This window comes from Eschscholzia californica, unplaced genomic scaffold (genome assembly GCF_041429995.1).
Source record: "Eschscholzia californica isolate CP2 unplaced genomic scaffold, dmEscCali1.0.p SCAF_4, whole genome shotgun sequence".
Lineage (NCBI taxonomy): Eukaryota > Viridiplantae > Streptophyta > Magnoliopsida > Ranunculales > Papaveraceae > Eschscholzia > Eschscholzia californica.
In genome coordinates, this window is record NW_028238461.1 from 57,229,976 (window position 1) to 57,254,599 (window position 24,624).

General features: G+C 37.0%; 3 protein-coding genes and 2 long non-coding RNA genes across 5 annotated transcripts; 3 read left to right on the forward strand and 2 right to left on the reverse strand.

The window, feature by feature from the left end:
* The first annotated feature begins 7,361 nt into the window (after positions 1–7,361).
* On the forward strand, positions 7,362–11,288 carry LOC147546740 (histone-lysine N-methyltransferase ATXR3-like protein). Its single transcript, XM_086632310.1, has 5 exons — positions 7,362–8,291; positions 8,837–9,034; positions 9,625–9,907; positions 10,569–10,731; positions 10,843–11,288. The coding sequence occupies exons 1-5, from the start codon at positions 7,598–7,600 to the stop codon at positions 11,041–11,043; spliced, it is 1,539 nt and encodes a 512-aa protein (XP_086488436.1). The 5' UTR covers positions 7,362–7,597; the 3' UTR covers positions 11,044–11,288.
* A 582-nt stretch (positions 11,289–11,870) lies between these two features.
* LOC147546741 (phenylacetaldehyde reductase-like) lies at positions 11,871–15,290 on the reverse strand. Its single transcript, XM_086632314.1, has 6 exons — positions 13,892–15,290; positions 13,631–13,809; positions 13,370–13,555; positions 13,099–13,261; positions 12,283–12,469; positions 11,871–12,158 (listed from the first exon to the last, which is right to left on the reverse strand). Exons 1-6 carry the CDS (start codon positions 13,998–14,000, stop codon positions 12,014–12,016), a joined length of 969 nt encoding a protein of 322 aa, XP_086488440.1. The 5' UTR covers positions 14,001–15,290; the 3' UTR covers positions 11,871–12,013.
* A 138-nt stretch (positions 15,291–15,428) lies between these two features.
* On the reverse strand, positions 15,429–18,179 carry LOC147546742 (NAD(P)-binding Rossmann-fold superfamily protein). Its single transcript, XM_086632312.1, has 6 exons — positions 17,760–18,179; positions 17,464–17,654; positions 17,181–17,366; positions 16,698–16,860; positions 15,953–16,139; positions 15,429–15,748 (listed from the first exon to the last, which is right to left on the reverse strand). Exons 1-6 carry the CDS (start codon positions 17,866–17,868, stop codon positions 15,604–15,606), a joined length of 981 nt encoding a protein of 326 aa, XP_086488438.1. The 5' UTR covers positions 17,869–18,179; the 3' UTR covers positions 15,429–15,603.
* Positions 18,180–19,508: 1,329 nt separating this feature from the next.
* LOC147546743 (uncharacterized) lies at positions 19,509–21,367 on the forward strand. Its single transcript, XR_015223074.1, has 2 exons — positions 19,509–19,679; positions 20,859–21,367. It is a non-coding gene; the product is annotated as an uncharacterized LOC147546743 (long non-coding RNA).
* Positions 21,368–21,482: 115 nt separating this feature from the next.
* On the forward strand, positions 21,483–23,172 carry LOC147546744 (uncharacterized). The gene is made up of 2 exons (XR_015223075.1): positions 21,483–22,345; positions 22,893–23,172. It is a non-coding gene; the product is annotated as an uncharacterized LOC147546744 (long non-coding RNA).
* Positions 23,173–24,624: the final 1,452 nt, after the last annotated feature.

A 24,624-nucleotide genomic window follows, 5' to 3' on the forward strand; every position in this document is an offset into this window, starting at 1 on the left:
ATATGATATGAGTCCTAACTTTGTAAAGTCAAATGTACCCACTCTTTAAACCCATGAGGCAATTTTGTATAGGGAGCATCTATAGGCGCCCCAAAAATTATTTTAGGCTTGCTTGAGTTGCTTCCCTCTTTGCAACTCCCGAACTGCGACAGTCTGAGGGAACTCGGACTGAGCCTAATCTATGTTGGACTTGAACATCACAAGGACACAGACTCAAGTTAGTGCGAGGTCCTCAGACTGGGCCTATTCCATGTTGGCTTGAACAACTCTTGTACAACTCAACCCCAAGCCCACAAGAGCGCCAAGAGATGGATGGGCTAAGAGGAAAAGGACGGAGCTCATTTAGAGACACCCTTTTGTAGGGTGGACATCTAAATTAAGTTAACCAATTAATGATTTTTTTTTAATATTTTTGTGAAGTTACGATGTTATTCAGTGTCCAACCTACCAATGTTCTAGCATGTCCTCCTAGAACAAGAGACGTAGTCAGACCTTTTTTTTAGAGAAAAACCGAAATACCCATCTAGTTTGTCCGGTTGTCCGAGTGGATAGTCGCCCACCTTGGATGGATAGTCGTCCACCCTGGATGGATAGTCGTCCGTGGACTGCCCTGCCAGACCGATTCACACCCCTAGTGTAGCGCCCCAAATCCCAAATCTCAAGCTAACCGCCTTGAAATCAAAGATTTGAGACCTTCAAATTGGATCCACGAGCAACACCTACCATGAGTGCACAATAATTACCTGAAAAACAAAATAGCTGAGTTAAAACCCAACTGCAGTAGATTTCCTCAAACCTAAGTCTCGGGTAGGCAAGCTCAATCCCCAATCAAGGAAGCATTGCATCAGGGCCGTGCCTGAGAATTTAGGGGCCCCGTGCAAAATTTTAATGTGGGCCTTTTGAAAAACAAAAAAATTACAAGTAAAATTTAACAAGATATAGTTTTTTTGCTAAAGATATTCGTTCTCCGTACAAGATATAGTTTAGAATCTAAAAGTGAGTATCCAAATATAATTTTTCTGTATCATAATTTTCACCTACATATTTTCGAATTTTTTTATGTAACTATTAACTTTTTAAGTTTGGAAAGCTATTCTCATCGAAAAAAAAAAGATTGAAAAGCTATTCCAAAAATGGTAGAAATGGCACTCAAATAAAATGAAGTGTAACAGAGTAGAAATAAAGGTTCAATTAGCAAGGTACCATGAGCTTTAGAAAAAGGAGGGAAAAAAATTATTAAGTAGCACCGGAGTTTCGAACTTGAGTCAAGCGCATGGAAAGATAAGCTTCTAACCATCTCGGCCAAGTAACTCCTTATGTTAAATCATGCATGTGTATATTAATATACAAACGTTTAACATTGCCAAGAGTAGGCCCTTCTTAGGTGGGGGGCCCAGTGCGGGCGCCCTGCCCGCACGGGCCCAAACACGGCCCTGCATTGCATTCATATTCATTATTGGCATTATCTGAAATTTAACGGTGAATACTAACATAATATATCAGATTTATCCAATCCCTCTCGAAACTAATAATTTATGTCATTTGATTAATTATTAGGTTTTCCGGTTCTCGTATTATTTTAATCTAATACTAACCCTGATAATACAACGATCTTTTTTTTTATTTTCAGCAGATATAAAATATCATGCCTTTAACTAAGGTAAACCTTTATGGCCACAAACTTGACATGTACGTCGACAACCACATTATGTCGAAAGACACAATCATCAAACTCTTGTTCAGGTATCTCAGACCAATACACAACAAACATTGACTCTTATCAAGACTTACAAACAAACTCACCAAACAATTCAAGTCAACAACACATGACAAGTCAGAAGGGATGATGCTTATAGTAGATCCTCACGTGGATCGCAATCTCAAACAAGCAAATAAAAGTATTAATTAACAAACATAGGCTCAGCACTAGAAGGTATCTACCTAGGAGATGCATTGCCTAAAGAACAGAAACCATGCGAATTTTATCTCAATAAATTCGTCCATCGGAGACTGTTCTGACACCTTGTACGAAAACAATCATAACTTCTCACTCGAAAATCGGATTAATGAACCGTTTGAACTACTAAAAAGTAGACGAACAGATCTTTCCAACCATATAAGAATCAAACTTATATTAATTATATATCTACACCAGATTTAATTTTAATATAAACCGACGTGCAGTAGACACTGTTCTGACACCTTGTACGAAAACTATCGTAACTCTTCACTCAGAACTCGGATTAACGAACCGTTTGAATTAATAGAAATTAGACAAACATACCTTTCCAAAAATATAAGAATCACACTTAGATTAATTATATATCTACACCAGATTTAATTTTAATATAAACCGACTGCAGTAGACACTGTTCTGACACCTTGTACGAAAACTATCGTAACTCTTCACTCAGAACTCGGATTAACAAACCGTTTGAATTAATAGAAAGTAGACAAACATAAATTTCCAAACATATAAGAATCACACTTAGATTCATTATATATCTACACCAGATTAATTTTAATATAAACCGACTGCAGTAGACACTGTTCTGACACCTTGTACGAAAACTATCGTAACTCTTCACTCGGAACTCGGATTAACAAACCGTTTGAACTATTAGAAAGTAGACAACCAGATCTTTCCAAAAATATAAGAGTCACACCGAGATTCTTCATATATCAATACCAGATGTAAGTTGAATTTAGACCAAAATACTGTCCTCTCTATATGTTTTATGAAATTCTAGATAAAACTAGTCTCTAAGCCATTTAATCGTTCTTTCATGTGATTAACAATACTATACCTATCATGGAATAAATTGAAAGAGCCTACAAAAAAATTAGGAGATAGGAATTCTACCTCTTTTCGCGTTAGATGACTTTAAGACCACAACCATGGCTTGTTCTCTCACTAGAGAACTCTATTTCCATCACTTTTCTTCTTTATTCCTCCTCCCATCACTAAGGAGCGGCTGCACCCTCTTTCTTTTCTATAGGGTTTCCTCAAAAGTGAAGAGAAATAGGGTTTTTAAACCCACCAGTATTTCATCTAAACAAAACTGACCTAGACTTTTATTATTTCCACCCAATTTGGTATATCAAGAAAATAGGGGTGTTACAATCTTCCACCCTAAAAAGAGGATTTCGTCCTCGAAATCAAACATACCACAATCACAAACAATATGCAATCAAGTGTAGCAAATGCTAGAACATAAATGTTATACAAGCACAAGAAATACAACACAACTGAAGTCAACCTGTTACACGGTTGAAAAGATTCATACAATACAACTTCCCTTTTGGAGGGGCATAACCAATTTTGAGGTCCACAAGATAGCGTCACTTACCATTCGTGTTTGCATCGACTTAAACCTCTCAATAGACAAAGGATACCACCCAAAAAGGGAACCCGTGCAACACGAGCACAGTGCAACACGAGCACTTTACATATGAGCAGGAGGCGAGCCAACCTCTAGTTGGTAAATTACTTCTCAAACTAGAAAAGTATGTGGTCCACAAGAATGAACTTGTGTTTGCATCGATCATCCTGTCGAGCCAACCACCTATGGATTACAACCGTCAATCCATATTAGAACCCAAGCCCCTGGTCCACTAGGTTGTCCAATATCACATTGACAAACCCGTGTTTGCAATCGACCCACATGTCGAGCCAACCAGTCTTAGTTCAATTTATTACTTCTCAAACTAGAAGTATGTGGTCCACAATAATGAACTTGTGTTTGCATCGATCATCCTGCCGAGCCAACCACCGATCACTTATGGATTATAATCGTCAATCCATATTAGAACTCAAGCCCCTGGTCCACTGGGTTGTCCAATATCAAATTGACAAACCCGTGTTTGCAATCGACCCACATGTCGAGCCAACCAGTCTTAGTTCAATCCATTAACGAAACTCAAGATCATGGTCCACCAAGTTATCCAATATCGCATTAGTAACTAGTGTTTGCAATCGACCCACATGTCGAGCCAACCATTCTTGGTTCAATCCAATAAGTAGAACTTAAAATCATGGTCCACGAGGTTGTCCACTATCACGACAACAAATTCGTGTTTGCATCGACCCACATGTCGAGCCAACCATTCTCAGTTAACATTTTCTCATCGAAACAAATTTTTAAGTTGATTCATAATCAACTGATACACTATCACACAACACACATTCAAACAACCCAAAACCCCATAAAAGTAGGGATTTTCAGTACCCTCATGTATATCATAAATATATGTATTGCTACAATCACAATCACATACCTTAGGTTTGACATCACGGTCAAATAAGACATTTACTCGCACGCATCACAAACAAAAAGTACATCACATCAATAGCCATTATCCTTCCCATGGAAAATTTGCAATCACAATTTAGATTCCCAAAATATAAAGACAACTTCTTTCAAGTTTTCACAAGAAAGCAATTCCAAAAGCACATTCTAGATTCAACCAGTTCTGCAAGACACTAATTAAAGGGTTCATAACAATGACGTGTCTAACGACGACAATCAAACTCACAATACAACCCTAGGACCACTAAACCTAGAGCTCTGATACCACTTTGTAGCGCCCCAAATCCCAAATCTCAAGCTAACCGCCTTGAAATCAAAGATTTGAGACCTTCAAACTGGATCCACGAGCAACACCTACCATGAGTGCACAATAATTACCTGAAAAACAAAATAGCTGAGTTAAAACCCAACTGCAGTAGATTTCCTCAAACCTAAGTCTCGGGTAGGCAAGCTCAATCCTCAATCAAGGAAGCATTGCATTCATATTCATTATTGGCATTATCTGAAATTTAACGGTGAATACTAACATAATATATCAGATTTATCCAATCCCTCTCGAAACTAATAATTTATGTCATTTGATTAATTATTAGGTTTTCCGGTTCTCGTATTATTTTAATCTAATACTAACCCTGATAATACAACGATCTTTTTTTTTATTTTCAGCAGATAGAAAATATCATGCCTTTAACTAAGGTAAACCTTTATGGCCACAAACTTGACATGTACGTCGACAATCACATTATGTCGAAAGACACAATCATCAAACTCTTGTTCAGGTATCTCAGACCAATACACAACAAACATTGACTCTTATCAAGACTTACAAACAAACTCACCAAACAATTCAAGTCAACAACACATGACAAGTCAGAAGGGATGATGCTTATAGTAGATCCTCACGTGGATCGCAATCTCAAACAAGCAAATAAAAGTATTAATTAACAAACATAGGCTCACCACTAGAAGGTATCTACCTAGGAGATGCATTGCCTAAAGAACAGAAACCATGCGAATTATCTCAATAAATTCGTCCATCGGAGACTGTTCTGACACCTTGTACGAAAACAATCATAACTTCTCACTCGAAAATCGGATTAATGAACCGTTTGAACTACTAAAAAGTAGACGAATAGATCTTTCCAACCATATAAGAATCAAACTTAGATTAATTATATATCTACACCAGATTTAATTTTAATATAAACCGATGTGCAGTTGACACTGTTCTGACACCTTGTACGAAAACTATCGTAACTCTTCACTCGGAACTCGGATTAACGAACCGTTTGAATTAATAGAAATTAGACAAACATACCTTTCCAAAAATATAAGAATCACACTTAGATTAATTATATATCTACACCAGATTTAATTTTAATATAAACCGACTGCAGTAGACACTGTTCTGACACCTTGTACGAAAACTATCGTAACTCTTCACTCAGAACTCGGATTAACAAACCGTTTGAATTAATAGAAAGTAGACAAATATACCTTTACAAACATATAATAATCACACTTAGATTCATTATATATCTACACCAGATTTAATTTTAATATAAACCGACTGCAGTAGACACTGTTCTGACACCTTGTACGAAAACTATCGTAACTCTTCACTCGGAACTCGGATTAACAAATCGTTTGAACTATTAGAAAGTAGACAACCAGATCTTTCCAAAAATATAAGAGTCACACCGAGATTCTTCATATATCAATACCAGATGTAAGTTGAATTTAGACCAAAATACTGTCCTCTCTATATGTTTTATGAAATTCTAGATAAAACTAGTCTCTAAGCCATTTAATCGTTCTTTCATGTGATTAACAATACTATACCTATCATGGAATAAATTGAAAGAGCCTACAAAAAAATTAGGAGATAGGAAATCTACCTCTTTTCGCGTTAGATGACTTTAAGACCACAACCATGGCTTGTTCTCTCACTAGAGAACTCTATTTCCATCACTTTTCTTCTTTATTCCTCCTCCCATCACTAAGGAGCGGCTGCACCTTCTTTCTTTTCTATAGGGTTTCCTCAAAAGTGAAGAGAAATAGGGTTTTTAAACCCACCAGTATTTCATCTAAACAAAACTGACCTAGACTTTTATTATTTCCACCCAATTTGGTATATCAAGAAAATAGGGGTGTTACACCTAGATAGGTAGGTGTAAGTGGAGTGTAAAAAAAAACAAAGCATGGGTGTAACAAATAAAAGTTTGGGGTGTAGATAGATATTCGATCAAGCTTTCTCATAAACCCTCGTCTTCTCTATCTAGTTTCTCACTGAATTGTCATCATACAGTAGTAGTACTTGTTCGAGTCCAAAATCAGACCCAATTCTTCATTTCTTCAAAGGTGAGTATTTTTTTAATCTAGGGTTTCCCCATTTCATTCTGAGACCCATTGAGTTTGATATGGCTTCAATCAATTTCGATTGGTTTGGTGAAAACTGGCTTCAAAAACCACCCAACCCTATCTCTCCAATCAATCTCATTTCCTTCACTCAACTTAATCTCTCAAACACCCCTAATTTCGCAACCCCCAAACTGGGGCAGTCTGAGGGAACTCGGACCAAGCCTAGTCTATGTTGGACTTGAACATCACAGACTGAAGTTAGTGCGAGACCCTCAAACTGGGCCTATTCCTTGTTGGCTTGAACAACTCGTGTGTTGCTCAACCCGGAATCCACAGGAGCGCCAAGAGATAGATGGGCTAAGAGAACATTTAGAGACACCCTTTTGTAAAGTGAAAACCTAAGTTAATGAACTTGGTTACTTTTTTTTAATATGTTTGTGAAATTAGGATGTATATGTGGTGTCCAACCTACCGGTATCTGGCATGTCCGGCTAGAAAAACAGACATAGTCAAACATTTTTTTAGAGAAAAATCGAAGTACCCATCAAGTTTTTCTGGCTGTCCCGTTGTCCGAGGGACAAGTTTGAGTTGCGTCTGTTCTGCCCGGACCGGATGGTTAGTCGTCCGTGGACTGCCCGTCGGACCGATTCCCACCACTATGTAGGTAGGTGTAAGTGGAGTGTAGAAAAAGAAAGCCCGGGTGTAACAAATAAAAGTTGGGGTGTAGATAGATATCCGATCAATCTCTTTCATAAACCCTCGTCTTCTCTATCTAGTTTCTCACTGAACTTTCATACTACAGTAGTAGTAGTAGTACTTGTTCGAGTTCAACTACCAAAACCAGACCCAATTCTTCATTTCTTCAAAGATGAGTATTTTTTAATCTAGGGTTTCCCCATTTCTCTCCGAGACCCACTGAGTTCGAAATGGCTTCAATCAATTTCGGTTGGTTTGGTGAAAACTGGTTTCAAAAACCACCCAACCCTATCTCTCCCATCAATCTCATTTCCTTCACTCAACTTAATCTCTCAAACACCCCTAATTTCGCTTCCATTAGTTCTTCAACTCTCTTTGGTAAATCCAAAAAAAAACCTAAAAAAGCATCTAAATACCCACCCGGAACATACAAAAGAATTTTCGATCAGTTCATTTGGGAATGTGAAAACCTCCCTGATTATCGTCACACACCTGAAGTCGAAAAAATTCTGAATGATGATCCTGTATTTGAAAATAAGGAAAACCCAAGTGAAGAAGAGATTCAAAAGAACAAAGAATGGTGGGAGGAATTCTCAAAGAGTCCAGTTGTTAAATTCTTGAGAAGAGCTGAATCTATTGCTGATAAAATTAATGAAATGGAGTTGAAAGAGAATGAAAATCCGTATAGGAAAGAAGATAGAAAGCTTTGGCAAGCTTTGCCTCATGTTCCTGGACTTGATGGTAGGCCAATGCCTAGAAAATCTATCAAAACTCGTCGAGAATCGGATGATAAGTTCTGGGATTTCACAAAGCAGTTCTTTTTTGGGCTTTGGGGGTTCAGGCAAAGACCATATCCTCCTAGTAGACCAATTGATGTTGCTCAAGCTATTGGGTATAAGAAACTCGAAAAACGCTACTATGATTGTAAGTCTTATTTTTAACTGTGTTTTGTTGAGTTTCATGCGTTTAACTCTTGGTTTTGTTGATAATCACTTCGTATGAGACTGAAAGTTTGAATTGTTCATTCACCACTATTCTTAAGTGCTCCATGTGTTGGATTTATAACAGTAGATTAAAGAGCTCCTATTGACGTGAGAGTTATGTTCATGTAAATATTGCTTAATGGTGATTGCTTAACCACAATGCACTATATGATCTTAGCATTAGGTGGGGTCGTGAGGTTCTTCGTAATCTCTCATCTCAATTGGTAATTTGGTATTAATTGATGTTGATTTGTTCCATAGAATATGAATGAATTATTTTTGTGATCATGTAGAATTTTGATTCGTATCCTGCGCTTGTCTATGAGCCTCTTTAATGAATTTTGTTTTCTTAATTTGTTATGTCACACTGTAGCTAGCAGATATATGCATGAGTTTGGGTATCTGTTTTCTTTCATTTGAACATTGTTTTGTCGCTTTTCATCTGATTGTTGCTTTTCGGATGTCGGTTATTGTTATTTCTTATAGTTACCATGAAAACTGGTGGATGGTACTATAAAGATCGGTTGGGTCGTACAAGAGGGCCTTTGGAGTTGATAACATTTAAAACTGCTTGGGGTGCTGGAATAATTGATAAGGACACCTTCATTTGGGGAGAGGATATGGATGAGTGGGCACCTATTCACATGGTTTACGGCTTGGAGAGTGCAATTGCTACTTGGGAAGGTTAGTTCGGTATCCTTCTAGTACTTCCACAATTTGGGATTCATTATTATTCTAATTAGACATTAGCCTAGTGAAAAACTGTGGAACCTTGAAATATCATTCTAAGGGACTATAAGCAATATCATTTACATGTTACATGCTTGTAGTGAAAGTACTATTTGACATGTTTTATTTTTAACTTTTTACCAAGTGAACTAAGCTACTCAATGTTTGAAAATTTCAACTAAGGCTCAATCGGTTTTAATAATCTGAAACGTGTTTTATATCGTAGACAAAAGGCTCATATTAACCAAATACCGAACTTTAGACTGAAGAACAAATAATCCAGGTTCTTGTCGAAGCTATCGCTAGATAGGAGCGTCACATGTGTGGTCTTGTTAACGAGTATCTTAGGTTTTACGAAGCATAGTGCAATTAGGATGCTTTCCCTCTCGACTCGAGTTGTATGATATTTCAATCAATTATTTATATATGGGGACTTCATGTTTCATATGTTGTTCTTTAGTATCCGAAAACTTATTCTAGGGACTAGGATAGCTTATATTTCATTATGAGAAAATCCTAATCTAGTATTGTCTGGCTATCTCCAGTTAGACTAGGAGCTGCTGCAACAGCTTCCTTTCACAAACTAACGAAAGGGATCCCTCCTTGGGTTCCCCTTAAGGGACATGAGAAGAAGACCTATAAGCAACTTCAAGAAGAAGCTATTGAGAGCAAGAGGCGTGATTTAGCTGTTCTAGAAGCTAATGGTGGTATCTGGCCAGGAGTGAAAATTCCGAGTCACGCTTTATTTCTTTGGGCCAGTGGCTCTGAACTGACCACAATACTGGAAGCTGACCACATGCCCAATAAGTACATCCCGAAAGATCTTAGGTAAGAAACTCTTCACTGGTCTCTTATATTCTATAATATTCTGTTATTATAAAAAAGGGTTATTTCCCTAATGACCCCCAACTTTATGACCAGCTTCCTGCCTGGCCCCCTACTTTACGAAAAATACCCATATGGCCCCCTACCGTTATAACACCGTCACTCTCTCTCCTCCATCATGTTTTCTCTCTCTGCCAACTCACGCCACATCATCTGTTACGCCACCTCATCACCATCTGCGGCAGAGGTCGCCGGCCGGTCAAATTTCCGGTCGGCGACCTTCAAACTTAAAAAAAAAATTTCTCTCTTCCTCTCTCTCTCTCTCTAAAATTACTCCGGCGAAGAGAGACCTTCGCCGGAGTAATTTTAGAGAGAGAGAGAGGAAGAGAGAAATTTTTTTATTTTAGTTTGAAGGTTGCCGGCCGGCGACCTCTGCCGGAGATGGTGATGAGGTGGCGTAACAGATGATGTGGCGTGAGTTGGCAGAGAGAGAAAACATGATGGAGGAGAGAGAGTGACGGTGTTATAACGGAAGGGGCCATATGGGTATTTTTCGTAAAGTAGGGGGCCAGGCGGGAAGCTGGTCACAAAGTTGGGGGCCATTAGGGAAATAACCCTATAAAAAATCGTTTCGCAGACCGAAGAAATGCTTTTGATCTTTCAGGAAACAATTGGTTAAAGCAATACCGGGTTTAAGACCATGGGAGGTTTTAAGCATTGAACAAGCTATGGATCGGATCACATATGATGGAGAATGGTATCGTGAACCACTAGGTTCTTACACAACCGGCCCTCCATACATAAGGGACTGGAATAGAGACGTCAAGGTACAGTTTGTTCTCAACCTGTCCAAATGTTTCATCTCTGAAGTATTTTCTATGTCAACTATACGAGGTCGTCCTTGATTTAAACCTTGTGACACGTTCTTATTCCTACAGAGAATGTTCAAGATATTTTACAAGCTCAGTTTTCGGGTGTATAATAAACTGGAGCGAACTGTTCCCGGATTTAGTGCTGTAATGGAGAAAGTCGTTGCAGATTCAGCTGCAAGGGATGCCAGGAAGAAGGAGAAAAGAGATGCAGAGAAAAAGAGGGAAGCAGAAATATCCCTCTTCGGACGACCTGTTTCTGATCAGTAGCAATATTCATGATATTCCTCAGTATCAAATCCTGTATGGTTGTTATAATCACTGTAGCCTTCTACATAACTTATTACTAAAACCATCGCCGAAATGATTCATCCTTCTTTTTTCCTTAATGGGGAGGTTTTTGGGTTTTAGTGGTTAATTTTGTGATCTATTTAGCTTTACTTTTCCTGATATCTCCTCTTACTTATTGTAGTTGCATGCTTTGGCAGCTCGATTGAAATTGTTTAATTCTCTCATTGCTGTTATTTTTTAGTATCTTTTGATTTAAAAGTACTTATTATATTTGATACAACACGTTTATATCTATCTGCCTGAAGAGAATAAAAGAGAAACAAGTAAAACAGAATTATGACTTTCGAAATCTCTCTCGATCTCGAAATCTTGAAAGAGGTGTCCGTTATAAATGCATGCTCGAAAGATTTAAAAGATGGTGTCATGGAGAATAAGAGTGATCATTTAGGAAATTCAAACCAATGTAATAAAGCTTCTGAAAGTTTTTTATATTGTCCTTGTAAGACTATATGTAGTAATGCTTCAGAAAGTAGTTTCCATATTGTCCTCGTACGCCTGCAGAGTAAATTGCGTTGTAAGTTAGTTGGCAATGGCCCAAGTTCATATTGTCCTCAGACAGGTTTAGCCAACATTTTTTTTGTTGCAGTAGCTAATAAAAGCAGGCAATGGCCCAAGTTCATAAGAAAATAGAAGTTTTGAACTTGTAGCTAAGTTGAGCTTTAGTCATCTCTTATTTGGGCGATTATATCAAACATTTTGCGGTTTTATGTTCATGATTTGGAATTTCGGAAGAATAATGTGTTCCATTTAGCCCCCAATTATATTAACTTCATTAATAAGAAAGCATTAACATTATTGTACCAATTGCCACTACAAGGATCTCTAGGAGTGTTTCAAAATGCTTCTCTTAATCTTAATTCAAGTCATGGCACAGTAAACTATAACTCATTCAAGAAATGTATCCTTTGCTTTTCAAGCTCTCTACTGCGTCTTTGATGATTTGGTCCGTCGGGATAAACTTCAAACCCAAGTCCATGAGCTTCCTAGAACCATCTTCAGTTCGCAATAGCCCAGGTTGGGTATCTCTTGGTAACCTATACAAAATGCAATTCAATTGAAACCTTAACAAAGATAAATGAAAAACTGATTGATCATGGTTCAAATACATATTTCTCTAAGTTTTTATAACGAAGATGGTATTCTATTGAGATTATTTACTTGGGTATGTTGTATTCTGGGTAAAGTTCTGCGAGTCTAGCTGCGAAATCACCATAATGATTGATAACTTCAACGCAGAGATGCCTTCCTGAAGCGCTTGAATTTTCATATAACATTATATGACCAAGGGCAACATCTTTAACATGAACAGGTCCCATATAGTGATTAGGGTACTCATCCGTGCACCCTGAAATTAAGAAAACAAAAGAAAAAAAACATTCACAATTCAAATTATTTCACTGGTTAGAAGTCCACAAAGTTTATCCCGAGGATTCACTTTCTCTCTAAGAAATCCCTATAAATTATATCATTCTCAAGAAACCAGTTAGCTCTCGTTTTAGTTAGACCAGTAAAGGTGACATTTCTGAAAAATTTTAACCGTTTGATTGTTTTAGTGATCCATTTATGAAATTTTTTCTCATTGATGAATACGAGTAAACTAGGCTCGGCTCACTTGGTCGGGTAAGCCTGGCCCAGGTCATATACTGGACCTACGCTTGGCCACTTTACCTAGCCTGTTGGTCCAGTTAGGCCCTGTTCATTTGGCACGGGCCTGTTTAAACCACCTAAAAAAAGCATCCCGATCTGAGGCATCTTTACAATTTTCTGTTGTTGGGTGTTGTGAGGGGCAGTCAGAAGGCCTGAGCAAGGCCGAGCTCCATTGGTGTTGGGTGGGTCGGCTTGAAGAACTAGGTGGGTCAGGCCAAGCCGGCATGAGTCGACCTCACCCGACCCAATTGATACCACTAACACAATAAAACCCTCGTGTGCGGGAGCAGTAATGGAGAAAAAAAACTGATGAGTTGAAATATTAACCTTGAATAAGGTGAAGGAGCATCAACATGCTGGCATTCAGAGTCGGAGGCATAATAGGACCCAGTACAAATCCGGGATGGATCGTCACCACATCCAGCCCTATTTCCTTAGCCAAGTCCCATGCAGCTTTCTCAGCCAGTGTTTTAGAAGCCGGGTACCATAACTGTCAGTTACAATCAGTTTTGAAGGAATATACACAAGATTTCAAACCAAAATCACAGAAACTGTACTGATTAACAGAAGGGGAGGTCCTACTGGGGAAAGAACTCACTTCGTTTTGCTTGAGGTAATCAAGATCAGCCCAGCAATCTTCCCTTTGGGGGACATCAGATGGCCAACTGGGGTTCGGAGTGATAGCTGAAATTGATGAGGTAACCACCACTCGCTTCACCCCGCATTCTTTCGCTGCTTTGAGCACGTTGATAGTTCCTTTGATAGCCGGATCCAGAAGTTGCTTCTGAATTTTTTTAAAGAAATGAGTTAAATTTTAAACCATAACATCGAAAACAGAAACAAAATTAAAAGTACTTACTTCAGGATCATTGACTTGCTCAACAATGCATGGAGATGCAACGTGAAAGACTCCAACAGTGCCATGAATGGCTGCGAGCAGAGAATCATAGTCGAGAAGATCGATTTGGAACAGACGGAGAACTGATGATTCGTGAGCTTTTCCAATGGATTCTAAGTGCTTAGTCTCTTTCTCATTCTCTGCAACAAAATTCCCCTAAATTATAACAAAAGATCAAAAGATAATCAAATTGAAAAAGGGGAAGGAAGGTTAAATACTAACTGAGGTCTTGAACTGTTGCTTGGACAGTATAACCACGGTCAAGGAGGAGGCTAACGATCCAAGAACCGATGAATCCACTTGCTCCTGTAACACAAACTATCTCCGACATCTCTCTCTTTCTCACTCACTTTCTCTCCCTATACTCTTTTGTAGGTACAGGAACACTGTTTTGAATCTTCTGATAGAGACGAGGTAAATATATAGAGGAACCAGTAACACACTGACCAAGTGTTTACACTTGGCTTGCAATGGTTGGATGTAAGACTTTGGCAAGTAACCATTCTAGAAAGGGTTCTCCTAACATGTGCTCTAAGAGCACATGTCAAGCCATAATCTCTTTCTATTTTTAACATATATATCTATATATATATACATATACACACAGAAACACTTTACTGATTATCCCAATTTGAAGATTTTTTTTATCAAAAGTTGAAAAAATTAATGACTTACTATGGGTCGGGACATGTCCAGCTATAAGTTCTTTCTATTTTTAACATAAAAAATTCAACTATTTTACTGGTAGTCCTAATTTCAAAATTTCTTAATTAAGTGTAGAAAGAATTAATGGCTTAATATGTGCCTTAAGGGCCCATGTTAAGCTATAAATTCTTTATATTTTTAACATAAATTTTGAACCGCTTCATTAGTTATCCATAATCAATAAATTGTAACAACTAGATATAAAACTCTCTGTCATCCTTATCTGTGACGCAATTAAACGAAAGCTAATTTGATTTCTGATTGATAATATTCTTTATATTACCTAATAACGAGTAATATAATGAACAACCATTGGCTTTAAAATGAAAATATTTGTGAGTTTCCATTTGATAGTCAAACTAATAGTAGTTTTTCATACTACAATTATCTCCTTTCTCAAGCATATTTTTACTGAGTTGCATCTTCTAAACATGCATGCAATGATCTAATGGCTACTATCTTTGACTTGGATGTTGATGTTATACTTGCTCGACCAAAAAGAAGTTAAGAAGAGTTTCCGGCATATCAACGATTAGCTTATAACAAAAATATGGTAAGTGATAACTTAAACTTAGCTAAGGTTGGGTAATAGGTTAAACATCATCCTGGTACATTCTACTTTGTAGAGAGGTTTCTCGGACGATTGTGTGTCTCACCTCATTCATCGCCGATGCTCTCCAGTCCAGGAATGACACAGGATCGAGCAGACGAGTAATACAAGTAACTCTCTACTTTCTAGTTCTTTCTATCACATAAACGCTCTTGTTCACACTTCACACCACAGTTCCAAGAAATGAAACTCTAAAATTTCTAATTCTAGAGAGGGAGAGAAATAGGGTCAACACATAATGTAATTCAATCTATAGGTTTAATACGTGCATATGTTCATGTTACCATAATCTCCATGAGAAAAACTATCACATTTGAAGATTAGGTGAAGTTGAAGGTCAAAAGTTAAAACGGACTGTTGTTTTATCTCTTACTTGAATGATTATATCAAACACTTTGCAGTTTATGTCAAGAGACAGCAATTCATGAGATGCTCGAAGTATGATTTGTTTATGAAGCCAAAACTTATTAACTTCATCATGCAAGAAAGGATTACTAAGCATATTGTTCATAGACACTGCAGTGATATCATTAATTCAAAATACTCTTCTCAATTCAACTCATTGACTTGCGGCATAATAAACTAGCACTTATAGCCATACAAACCCAACTGACGACATTCAAGAAATGTACCCTTTGCTTTTCAAGCTCTCTACAGCGTCCTTGATGATTTGGTCCATTGGGATGAACTTCAATCCCATGTCCATGAGCTTCTTAGATCCATCTTCAGTTCGCAACAGCCCAGGTTGGGTATCTTTTGGTAACCTATACAAGATATACAAAGGCATTTAAGTTTCAGTTCGCAACGGAATTAAAATCTTAGTGCAGAAAAAGAAAAAGAACAGTCATGGTTCAAATCGTAAGTACACTTGAGGCCTTGAGGGAACCATTTACACCTTCCGATGCATGTTTCTCTGGACTTCTATAGCAAAGATTGTATTCTATTGAGGAATCAAGCTGATCATCTACCTTGGTATCTTGTATTCAGGATAAAGCTCTGCTACTTTAGCAGCAAAATCACCAAAATGACGGATAGCTTCGACACAGAGATGCCTTCCTTTGGCGTTTGGATTTTCATACAACATAATATGAGCTAGGGCCACATCTTTCACATGAACAGGTCCCATATAAAAATTTGCATACTCTTCCGTGCAACCTGAAAAAAAGAGTGTTTATGCTTCAGATGGATTCAGTGGTTAGAATTCAACATAATTCGCCCAAATATCCCTTTTTGTCTCAGCAACTTCTTTGAAGCATCGCATAGTCAAGAAGTTGATCAGTAACACTACTAACACAACTTCTCATTGTGGCTCTATTATGTTTCATAGACAAACACGACAATTGGAGTACATCATTAGACTATTACTTGTACTGATCCGCTATCACTACAGTAATTTGACTGCAAGAAACCCATTGGAACAAACCCACTTAAATTTAGGAAGAATCAATATTTAACACTCTGAAGCTTTTGGATCATCTGAATTTCAAGACGGAGCAACCTTGAGCCGCAAATTTTTTCTTGTTATGCCTACCCAACCCAGATATTGTCTAGAATTCACTCTTAAGTAGAGTCACTCCAAGTTTTTCGAACACATAGATGAATAACAACAAACCATTTCAAGGAAATTTTAGCTTATTTTCGATCGTAACTCCAACTTCTTGCATGTGGGAGAACAATATGGGGGAAGAAATTTTAAGGAGTCAGAAAATTAACCTTGAATAAGGCGAAGGAGCATCAACATGCTGGCATTGAGGGTGGGAGGAATAACTGGACCCATTACAGTTCCAGGATTGATCACAACCACATCCTGTCCTGTTTCCTTAGCTAAGTCCCATGCTGCTTTCTCAGCCAGTGTTTTAGAAGCCGGGTACCATAACTGTCAGAGACAATCAAAACATAATGAGACCAAAAGTAGTAATTAATAAGAAAGGGGAAGGCCAACAAAGTAGCCTAGTTGGTAGTGCATCTACTCTGCAATATGGAGGTCCCAGGTTCGATCTTATGGAAGTCAGGATTATTGAACTTTGATATAAATAAAGTAGTTAGATGGGTTTTAGGCTATTCGTTGGGCTTTAGGCCAGCAATAATTCAATTCGGCAGTTATCTTGTTTATCAAAACGTATGGATGTATCGATGTCTATGTAATGCCTATCGTAGTCAATATCCAAAAAAAAATAAGAAAGGGGAAGAACAAACTTCATTTTGTTTGCAGTAATCAATATCAGCCCAACAATCCTCCCTTTTAGGTACATGAGATGGCCAATTAGGGCTTGGAGTGATAGCTGAGATTGATGAAGTAACCACAACTCTCTTCACTCCACATTCTTTAGCTGCTTTTAGCACATTGATAGTTCCCTTGATAGCTGGATCCAAAAGTTGTTTCTGAAAAAGAACAAAACAAGTAGTACTGGAATTTAAAACCAATACAATGAAATAGAATTAAGATGGAAGAAGAAGACTGAGTATTTAGTAGTATTACTTCAGGATCATGAACAGTATCGACGATGCAAGGAGAAGCAACGTGAAAGACACCGAATGTGCCATGGATGGCGGCGAGTAAAGAATCGTAGTTGAGAAGATCGATTTGAAAGAGACGAAGAGGTGATGATGATTCTGTAGCTCTGACTCCTCCTATTAGGGCTTCTAAATGCTTAGTTTCTTTCTCATCATCTGCCAGAAAGAGAAAGTTAATTCCCCCAAATTAGAATTAGAATTAGAAAAGCTGCTAATAAAGTAGTAGTAGTAGTAGTATTAGTAAGTAAGATAGTAACGGACTGAGATCTTGAACGGTGGCGTGGACAGTGTAACCACGGTCAAGGAGGAGGCTGACAATCCAAGAACCGATGAATCCACTCCCTCCGGTAACACACACTGTCTTCTCCATACTCTCACTGTGTTTCTTTTTCTCTCTCTCTCTTCAGATGAACTACTTACTACTTACTACTACTTGAGTGGTGGGGTAATTAATGGGTAGGATCTGTAACAAAAAACTCACCAAGTGTTTATTGCACTTGTGGCATCCAATTGATGGATGTAAAGAATCTAATAAGGTAAGGCTGTAAGCTATTCCACCAAGTCTGACCGATTCACATTGCGTGTTCCGAACTACCGTTACAGACTTACAGGTGTATACTCAAGTTTATTAAGTGCTAAGTCTTTACTTGAGGACTCGTAGAGTTTTCACTCATAAAATACTATCAAGGTATTTTATCACCCTTAACTTCTTACTTCCAACATCAAATTCTATTATGCTTTTCGATTGTATCCCGAAGCCTAGAGTGTGATGAAGGCGTCACCAAACAGTATAAAAAGCCATTAGCATAAGTGGGTTTTCTGCCAAGACCTTTCATCGGTGGGACATCATGGATTGTCTTCTCACCAACTGTAAATACCTCACAGTATGCCACTTCCTCCAGTTTCCAAAAAATATCAGGGTGATGTGTAATCCACATAATCAATACTTTATGTTGTTCGGTAATAGGATCATGTCCAAACCCAAATAAAAGAGATTGATATTTACGGGTTCTCTTTCCAAAGTCTGATACGATTATTGGAGTGTCTTCTCTTTCGAAGAGATTGTAGATTGTAAAAGAACATCCCTAAACAAAACATAACAGACCATAACTAGACCTCAAGATATGTTTATGCGTCAATTCAAGTGGATGTGTTACCACATAGCAACATTAGTTCTTCTTGCTTCAAATTCTAACCGACAATGTAAGAGTAAATCGTTCTAGGGTTAGTGGAAACAAAGCAACATTAGTTCTTCTTGCTTCAAATTCTCGGTTCTCTCTCTTTTTTTTTGGAATCAAACTTCATATATAGGCCAAAAGGCAAAATGAGAATTACATCATGAAGCTGAAAAAGACAGAAATAACCGACTACAAGAAGGTAAACTCAAGTAAAGCCCGCGTGGGGTGCTTATGCTAACTAATGGGCCTCTGTGTTAGACGATCTTGGGTTGAACAGTAAAGCTTTCATATTGGGAGGTTGAGAAATTGGCGCACCTTTAGTATGTAGGGATTGTATCCTGCATGGACCTTGGTCCTAACCGTTGATCGCGAGCTCAATAAGAATCCTATCATTCCTCGCCGTTACCTCTTCCATCTTGATATAGAAGAATTAACCGAAAAAAAACATGGAAGAAATTGATGCGGCCAACTATAAAGGTGACAAACTAAAACGGGCAAAACCGAAGCTACGGGTGTCAGAATTAGACGATCACAACTGGTCCACTTTGAGAGTCAAATTCCATTGTTTATGTCCCAAAAATAGAATTTTAGTAGCTTTTTACTATTTTCAGTAAGTATTTATAGTTTAGATATTTTCTTATTTTTAAGATTCTTTAGAAGTTATCTGAGTTTGATTAGGTTAAGGAACGAGTCTATACAAGGGAATTTAGGAGTTTGTTTTATTCCTTGGATATTATCAATAAAGTTGGGCAGTAGGTAATTTAGTTTCAATCTTCTTAATCACATCTTCGTCACACCTCCATTAGTAACGCCTTTACTTCAATTTTCCATTGGTGAGTTGCTAACAATTCTTCTACCCTCCACTGTTTGGAACCACAACCGCCGCCGACGATCCGAGAAGGCTCCATCGAAGTTAACCGACTATAAACACCCTTCTTCTGGAGGAGTCCATTCATAGACTCGGGGGGCCTGGTTTGCTGATCTATTCGACAAATCTGACTCGGTAATCTTTCTAAATTTTTTGTTTTGATTTCTAATTCAAATCTGAATTCTCTCTCTCTCTCTATCTATCTCAAAACTAACTAGATAGATAGAATGAAGAAGAAAAGTTGTGGTTTAGATGGAGGAGTCTATATGAGTTATGAATTGATGATTGAAATACTAAGCAGACTTCCACCAAAGTCATTGATGCGATTTAAGTGTGCAAGTCAGAGTTGGTTGTATTTGATCGAAAAAGATAAATACTTACACAGTTGTCAATCATCAAAATCACACCAAAAAATCCTCATAACGACATAATTTTTTCACCATAGATTTGTTTCAGCCTAAAAGTAGGTATGTAAGAAGATATTCGCGTTAACGGGAAAAAGGTTACATACTATTATCTGCTTATGGTTTGTTTTGTTATGTGAACTACCGCGATTTTTCTGTTAGAATCTACAATAATTGCATTAAAGAAAAAAACACCATGGATCAAATCAAATATAGGAAAAGATCCCAAACCTTCTTATTCCAAAAATCCTATTTGTGGATTTGGATTTGATCCAATTACTCAAAAACATAAAGTACTATTAATGTGGGGTAGATCGGTGGCGGAGCGATATAAATATCGACACTTTGAGGAAGTGCCTGTTTGTGAGGTGTTGACGGTTGGTGAAAATACTTGGAGAACCGTTGAAAATGACACGCCAATAAAAATTTGTTGGGGAGACTCAATTTATGTCAATGGTTCTTTATATTGGTTGGAACAGCCATTTTGTCCCAATCTTCTAGAAAGGAAGAATATTGATAGCATACTGGCATTTGATGTTGGAAAGGAGAAGCTTAGAGTGATAAAGTACTCTAACGATATTATCAAGAGTCGTCTTCCTGGTGCTTTTTGTATTGAACATTTATTGGAAGTTGATGGACATTTAGCTTTAATAGACCAATGTTGTCATCTTGAAAATGGGAGATGGTCCAAAACAGAGATGAAGTTGTGGATTTTTATCGAGGATGGGAAGGGGAATAGGCGGATTGAAGAACCAATTGAATTGCCTGACCATATGAGGAATAATAAACATGCTTATGTTTTCAAATCAATTGCAGGAACAAATAAATTAATAATAACAACTACACCAAAACCAAAACCCTTGTCAAACTCAAAAGATGATAAAGTTTTCAATTTATATATTTATGACAGGAAAGAGAAGAAGTTGAATGAATATGGTAGTCTCACCAACCCAAGGAATAAATTGCAAAAAAAGTGTTTCATGCATCCTTATTTGTGTAAGGCTTCAATTATCGTGGAGAGCATTTATCCAGTTCAGACACGAAACAAGCGGTGACCACCAACCGTAGTAAATTTCATTTCGGCGTATGATGAAATATAGCCCCTATAATTATTAGTACTAGAATTATTTGCTGTGGTAGATGTTCACATTGTCATCTCTCTTTTGTGTTTATTCCCACATTAATGAATAGATAAATTAAAGCAGTACCTTTGCTTGCTCAATTTCCTATAATAGTTTCTTGTCAAGTATCCAGTATTAAGTTAAGAATGGTTTGTGCTCAGAAAAGTGTTTGGGTGAACATAAGAGTAAGTTATGTTGATTTTATGTTGAGTGGTATGATGATCAGCTAGTTATCCCGACTGTGCTACTGAGAACTTGTTTTCTTATTTAATGGGGAATTGGATATCTATGCATCTTACTTTACCGTTTGCTTAATTACAGATTCATAAATTCACTTATGCATCTTGCTTGTAATATGTTATTACTTGTGATGGCGTATGCTACTTTTGATGATATATCAGGTATAAATACTATCCTTCCTATGCATCCAATATATATCTTTTCATTCTGTTTCTTTGATTGAACAAAAAGAGATACATCGGGAAGGAGAGCGGGAATTAGCTGAAACAAAAGTAGAAAAAGAGAAGAGATGAACAAGACAGGTGCTGAACGAGCACAAATATAGATAGAGCCACGTAAACATTATGAAGTGGTTCAAATCCATCTAGCTAGGGACTGCATTTCAGAACCTAAAACCCTCCAATTCTTAAAGAATTAAAACCTTCGAAATGAAAAGCATGGAGACGTTCATACTCCAAAAGACATCTCCTTTTCAATTACAAACCTTTTATTTTTTTTCTCTGCAAATCGGGCATATCGGAACTTATACATGGATAAAAAAAAAATAGTGTAATGATTGCCTATCCTCATATGTGCTTGCTAGAAAGGTAAGACCAATGCACAATCATATAGGTTGGAGTAGAAAGGATTTCAGAACGAACTAACTTCTGGGAGATCAATTTCTATATATATATATATCAATTTGTTGTCTTTGTCTTCCACAATGTGGTGTTATTCCACCCTTCTGCAGCAGCATTTAAACAGTAGTTGACGTTTGAGGCCCCAAAAGGAAAATGTATCTTTTGGAGGTAATTTGGTTGTGGATTGCAAATAGGCCCTTAGCATTCCTGCATTTACGATAAAAGAAAAATGTACTGGAAGATGAAAATCAAATTGAAGGCTTGCCTGAAGATTGTTCAAGAGTGATGAATTGGGATCTCCATTTGGAATCCCCCAATCTCGCTTATCCCAGAGGATGGCTACTTGAAAAGAACCTCGACATTATACTTCCTGTTAAACAATGAGCTACAAATATGAAGCTTGAATCCTTCACGAGGTATGGTTCTATGTGTACACATTCCCGCATTTAATTGATTCGATAAAAAAAAACATTACGTAGTTTGCCCGTTAGACAGCTTGCGATGTTCAAGAACCTATTAGAAGTTGCAAGTAAAAGTTTCACCATATGTTTGTTGTGTCTTAGAACCTGTCTAATCTTAATCTGCCTTGTTTTTGTCAGAGGTACCAATAGTCATTTCAGAATATTTCAGACAATGGTCTCTTAATTCAGACTTCTTTTATGGGAAAACTCAAAAGGGACCCAAAACCAGACGAGTCAGACAAAAACTAACATTCCGAAATCATCCCGAATCAAACCACTTATATGAGTCAGATCTGAGTTTGTAAGAAAAGAAACAAACACCACCTTATTAGCCCTCTTAAAATTAACAACTTTCTAGTTTCTTCGTACAATTGTTGCCATTTTTCTGATTCTTCTCAAAATAATCTTACGTTTTTGGTATTTCTCCTTGTGAAATTGGTACTTTATGTATTTCATTTGATATTATGATATGTGATCTGATACTACTTGGTTATACGTTTAGAAGGACAGTAGTTGGAGATCAAAGGTGATGATCACCACCATTTCTGTTGCTTACTACAAATTAGAAGCATCATCATATAATAACTGAATCAACAACAAACATCAATATGGACTTCTGCATGGCTATATATATTCTTTGATTGGACTACCTAAAATCTAAGTAGAAGAGTTGTTTTTTATTACATGGTATGGTATGGTATTGTAGAGGAATCTCAAACTCACACGGAGTACATGTACCATACAAATACATGGTGGTTGTGTTGAGGACTGCCTTTCTGTTTGGATACAAAGATTATGATTGCTTTGAAAAGAAAAAGAGTGGATTAATTAGTTGCGAAATTAAAGATTTAATATGAATTTTAGACGAATAAAAATGTCAAATTTTTTTAGAAACACACCCACACATTTACGTGCTATAAGCATTTCTTATATTCAGGCCATTTTCGTGTTACTTATTTTCTATTTTGCAATCTTTATTATTTTTGTAAAAAAGAAATCATTAGATGGAAACTGAGATAATAAACGATTTGCAATTTAAATACCCAACAACAACTTAATTAATTTTTGAATCGATTGAAATATTTCAAATAAACCATTAACTTCTCATGTAATACATAGAAATTCATTGTTCCGATAACAACCGTAAAGACAATTAGGAACACCCAAAGAAGAAATATAGTATGACAAAGTAACAAATTTTAAAGATTAAATGTTGGGAGGCTTACTAACACTATCAAGAACCCCAAGTGCATTAGACAATATGAGAGATAACATGATGCTATGTCAATAAAATGTAACAAAGTGGGTTATAAAATAAAAATTATGCATTTCAATATTGAGTCACAATATGAATGGAAATTCAAAACTTAAAAAATGGAAAAAGTGTGGAAGTCCATTTAAGTGGTGCAAATTTAGTGTGCTAAACAAGATCCCATATTTACGGCTCCTTTTTTTCTTTGCGATTTCCTCTTCAACTATCTATTTTACTTTTCATCGCCTTCATTTATTAATTTTAACTTTATATTTACATTTAATTATTTAAACAGAATTTAATGCTATTTTAGAACTTGATTCTTCAAAATTTATTGGCTTTCACGTATCCGTTTCTATTTACTCCATATAAAAAAAATGAGAGTTAAACAATTTTGAAGACTAAGGGTTTATATACATTATTCAGAGGTTACCCTAAAAAAAAAGTTAAGTTCATTTTGGCTCCCTAAAGATCACCACCTCACCAAAATGACCTCCTAAAAGATCACCAACTTCCATTTTAATCCCTTTTTGATCTTTTTTTTTATTAGCCACTTTAACTTTTTTTTTCATTTTCTACCCCTCTTCTAAATTTTTTACTCCTAATCTTTTGTCATTTTCTTCTTACTAGTCGTCGGAAGTTGGTCGGTCATCGACGACCATCATTCAAAAAAAGATTTAGTTATCTCTCCTACCACCACTACTTCCTCAGCAGTTAAAGTTGATTAACAGAAAAAATTAAAAGGGGGCCAAAATGAAAGTTCAATATATTTAGGGAGCCATTTTAGTGAGTCTGTCATCTTTAGAGGGCCAAAATAGAATTAAGGGTTTTCTGGGCTTACCCCCTCAAAACTAATCAGTAATTGAGTTCACCCGCTTCAGTAATTAGTAATTGAGCTTACCCCTTGAATTTAATATTTTTAGCAAAACTACTAAGGACATATTTAGCATGGGATGATAAAATCACAAATTACAACCAAAAT